Source organism: Gekko japonicus, unplaced genomic scaffold (genome assembly GCF_001447785.1).
Source record: "Gekko japonicus isolate JY-2015 unplaced genomic scaffold, Gekko_japonicus_V1.1 scaffold1031, whole genome shotgun sequence".
NCBI lineage: Eukaryota > Metazoa > Chordata > Lepidosauria > Squamata > Gekkonidae > Gekko > Gekko japonicus.
In genome coordinates this window covers 308841-312805 of record NW_015177041.1, presented here as the reverse complement: position 1 = coordinate 312805, position 3965 = coordinate 308841, and the positions used below count along the sequence as shown (strand labels likewise).

Here is a 3965-nt window from a genome sequence, read left to right as displayed (position 1 = left end):
CCCAATCTCCAGGCCTTTCGCAAGGCAGAGGTGGGCAAGCCTCCTGCTGGGAGCAGCACGGAGAAGGGCGGGAACGGGGGGGGGGAGGCTTTGGCATCAGTTCGGCCCCCACGGGGAAGCAGCCCCCCCTACAGGACAGAAGCCCAGCCCTTCCAGGCGCTTTGGAGACACGCCCCCTCGAAGAGTCCTGCCAGCATTCTCTCTCAGCTGAGTCAGTGTGAGCCAGCTCACAGTTTTTTAGCCTCTGGCTCACGCATTTTTGTCTCAGCTCAGGAAGGAGTGCTCCAGAGCAAACTGATTAATGCAGTAGACAAATCGCTCTCCCACAACTTTGACGCCAGTAGCTGACAAAGTAGGATTTCTGCTCACAAGACTCCACAGCTGAGAGGGAGCATCCGGACTCCTGGCTGCAGCTCTGGGCTGCACAGCGGAAAACACACCCAGATCCAGGGGGTGGGTCTTGGAGCCACTGGGGTCTGACAGGACGAGAAAAGGGGCACGCAAGCCCCTGGCCAGCCTCCTGGCCCCGCCCGGCACCTGGTAGCAGAAGCTTGTCCTGCCTGGCCCTCTCCAGGGCTTGCTCCGGTCCGATGCTTCCCTCCGGCACCGGGCTTGGGGGTCTTCCTCCCAGGCCAGAGGACAGCAGCTGCCTGTCTTGGAAGCCTTGCCATGGGCAGCGTAGGGCGCGGTGATCATCAGAACACACACACTTATGGTGTCTGTGCGTGAAAACGTTGCGGGACTGGAGAGGTTCACATTCCTGGAGGATTTTTGTCATATTCTGGGCCTGGAACAGGGGTCACTGTGGGTCTGGAGGGGGAGGTAGTTGTGAATTCCCTGCCTTGTGCAGGGGGTTGGACTAGATGAACCTGGAGATCCCTTCCAACTCTATGGTTCTATGATCTCAGCTACCTTTTTCTTGTTAACCACATGCATGTTTGTGTGTGCGGGGGAGTCTCTCCTGCCTGTGGTCTGCCCAGAGAAGGCCCCAGCCCTGCTTGACTTCAGGAAGGGGCTGGCTCACGTGCCCTGGGCACAGCAGCAGCAGCAGAGAGCCCCACGGCCAACAGCCAGAGCTCCTGATGCCCAGCTCCTGGAAGCAACTGCTGTTCAGGTTGCCAACAGGGAGGGAGGAAGGGAGGCCCCCCCCTCCCCCCCCGCCCACTCCAACCCCCCACCCCCGTGCACCGTGGGTGAGATGACTGCTGGCATTTGCAAGAAGCTCCGGGGGAGGGAGAGGAAGTGCCCGGTTGCTGTGCTTCTCTGGGACTCTGGCTCGGAATGGAGCTCCTTCCCGGGGAGAAATAGCAGAGCGGAGGGTCACGTCTCTGTCCCTTGCCCAGCGGGCCCTGCAGAGGGAAAGGGAGGCGCCCTACCGGTCAGGACTCCACCGCGGATGCATGGGGGGCTCACGGGCACGGGCCTTCCCTTCCTCCCCACCAGGTCTTCCCCCCACCTGTGAGCATGGCCAACAAAGGTCCCTCCTTTGGCCTGAGCCGAGACGTCCAGGCCAAGATCGAGAAGAAATACGACGACGAGCTGGAGGAGCGGCTGGTGGAGTGGGTCGTGGCCCAGTGTGGGACGGACGTGGGGCGCCCCGACCGTGGCAGGCTGGGCTTCCAGGTCTGGCTGAAGAATGGCATCGTAAGTGTGGGACAGCGCCCGCCTTGGCACCCAGACCTTAGCCCCCCAGCCCCACTTTCAGGACGTGCGCAGGGGAAGCACCGGTCCACTTACGGCCTGCCTTTCCGCTCGGAGCACACGCAGAGGGTCCCCTTCCCCTGATCCACACACAGTTCCTTGAATAAACTAAAACGGACAAACTGAAGCATCTGTTTACTGATGACTGAGAGGAGGCACAGTTCCCAAAACAGGCTGAGAGATACAGGCTAATGCAGGTACAGGTGCTGTTAGCAAACTGGAAAACTAACCAAAACCTGGGTCCCTAAACTTCCAGACTTTCCTGGGGCAGACACCAGCGGCCCCAGACTGTAAGGTCAGCCCCTGACAGGGGGTCCAGCTGTGCTCCAGCGGTCTGTGCAGGGGGTTAGGGTGGCTGGCTTCTTGTAGAGCAGGGTCACTCCACTACCTCCAAAGTGCAGGGTAGCCCTAAGCTAACACAACAAGGTCTGGCTTGTTCAACACCCCTGCCTGACTGCCGGCCATCTGGGCTTCTGAGCAGCTAAGCCCCTTTGCCAACTGCAGCCCTTGGCTGACCGGTGGATCCCGCTGGCAGGTCCTGGGCAAGCTCATCAACAGCCTCCACCCCTCCGGCTCAAAGCCCGTGAAGATCCCGGATCCTCCCCCCACCATGGTCTTCAAGCAGATGGAGCAGATCGCTCAGTTCCTGAAGGCGGCCGAGGACTACGGGGTGGTGAAGACTGACGTCTTCCAGACAGTCGACCTCTTTGAAGGTGTGGGGGGGGTGGGGTGGAGGGAATGGGATGGAAGGCTCCAGGAGAGGCAGGGGGCCCTTACCTGGCACCTCAGGTTGCCCTGCCCCCAACCTTCCAGGCTGCTGTTATCTTTGTGCTGCTGCCTTCACAACCACCCTGCGGAGTACACCACTGTGACTCCCACTTTAGGCAGTGGCTTGAGCCACAGAGAATTCGCCTGCAAGGCTATGCAGCAGTCAAGTGGGAGCGGGGCTCTGACCGGGAAGCTCTGCAGGGTCGGCCCTGGTTGGTGTTTGGACGGGAGAGCCCCGAGGGAGTCCAGGATGTGCTGCACAGAGGCAGGCGGTGGGAAAGCACCTCTGTTGGTTTCTTGCCTTGACCCGGATGGCCCAGGCCACGCCAGTCTCCTCCGATCTAGGAAGCTGAGCAGGACTGGCCCGGGTGACTCTTCGGAGGGGAGACCCCCGAGGAAGCCCCGGCAGCCACGGAAGGGTCGTGACCAGTGTTCCCTCTAAGCCGAGTCGGTGTGAGCTAGCTTACAGTTTTTTAGCCTCCGGCGCACACATTTTTGTCTCAGCTCAGGAAGGAGGGGCTCGGGAGCAAACTCACTGATGCAGCAGCCAAAGCGCTCGCTCAGGTTAAGGCCAGCAGCTCACGAAGTAGGATTTTTGCTCACCAGACTCCACGGCTTAGAGGGAGCCTTGGTCGTGACCTGCTGCCGGCCGGAGATGGAGGGCCTGGCCCCCTGCTGGAGGGAGGCTCGTGGGTCCTTCCCCTGCTGCAACTCTCTCCTTTCCTCTTGGCCTCCAGCTAAGGACATGGCCGCTGTTCAGAGGACGCTGGTAGCCTTGGGCAGCATCGCTGTGACCAAGGACGACGGCAACTATCGGGGAGACCCCTCCTGGTTCATGAAGTAAGTCGCCTCCGAGCCCTGTGGGGAGGGGCAACGGGAGCTGGGCAAACGTGGGCACCAAACCCCCACAGTTCACGGGACCTCTGTCCAGGCAGGCCCCAGCCAATGCCATCCCCCCCCCCCAGTTCTGCCCAGGGGAGGCTGTCTGAAAAGTCACCCCTTGACTGACCCTGCTTGCCTCATTATGGGCCCCAAGAGGCAGAGGTGGTGGGGATTCTATGAGTCTGGCAAGAGTCGTTTCTCTGTCTCACAAGCCTGCTGGCGGCGTCTTTCCCCCCCCCCCCCCCCCCCAGGAAAGCCCAGGAAAACAAGCGGGACTTCAGCTCCTCGCAGTTGAAGGAAGGCAAGAACGTGATTGGCCTGCAGATGGGCTCCAACCAGGGGGCCTCGCAGGCGGGCATGACCGGCTACGGGCGGCCCCGGCAGATCATCAGCTAAACGGGGCAGGCCTGGCCCTCCTGGTCCCGCGCTAAACACCCCAATGCCCCCCCCAAGGAATCCTGCCACGAGGGAAGCGCCAGCTGGGTACCCTTAACTCAGCCCATCCGCTGAGGCCGGGCCGCAAGCACAAGGAGCCCAGCGAGGCCGCCCATGGGGCCGCCCTTCTCTCTGGCTGGCTCTGGCTCCTGCCCCAGCCCCTCACCTGCCCCCCCCCC

General features: G+C 61.8%; 1 protein-coding gene across 1 annotated transcript in view; it reads left to right on the top strand.

Moving 5' to 3' along the window:
- Positions 1-3959, top strand: part of TAGLN (transgelin) — a 6008-nt gene extending 2049 nt beyond the window's left edge. The window contains exons 2-5 of the mRNA XM_015428048.1: positions 1444-1644; positions 2237-2414; positions 3207-3309; positions 3603-3959. Of these exons, the coding sequence (XP_015283534.1) occupies positions 1465-1644; positions 2237-2414; positions 3207-3309; positions 3603-3747 (606 nt within the window). The 5' untranslated portion in view covers positions 1444-1464 and the 3' untranslated portion in view covers positions 3748-3959. The remainder of the gene's footprint in view (positions 1-1443; positions 1645-2236; positions 2415-3206; positions 3310-3602) is intronic.
- The last annotated feature ends 6 nt before the right edge of the window (positions 3960-3965 follow it).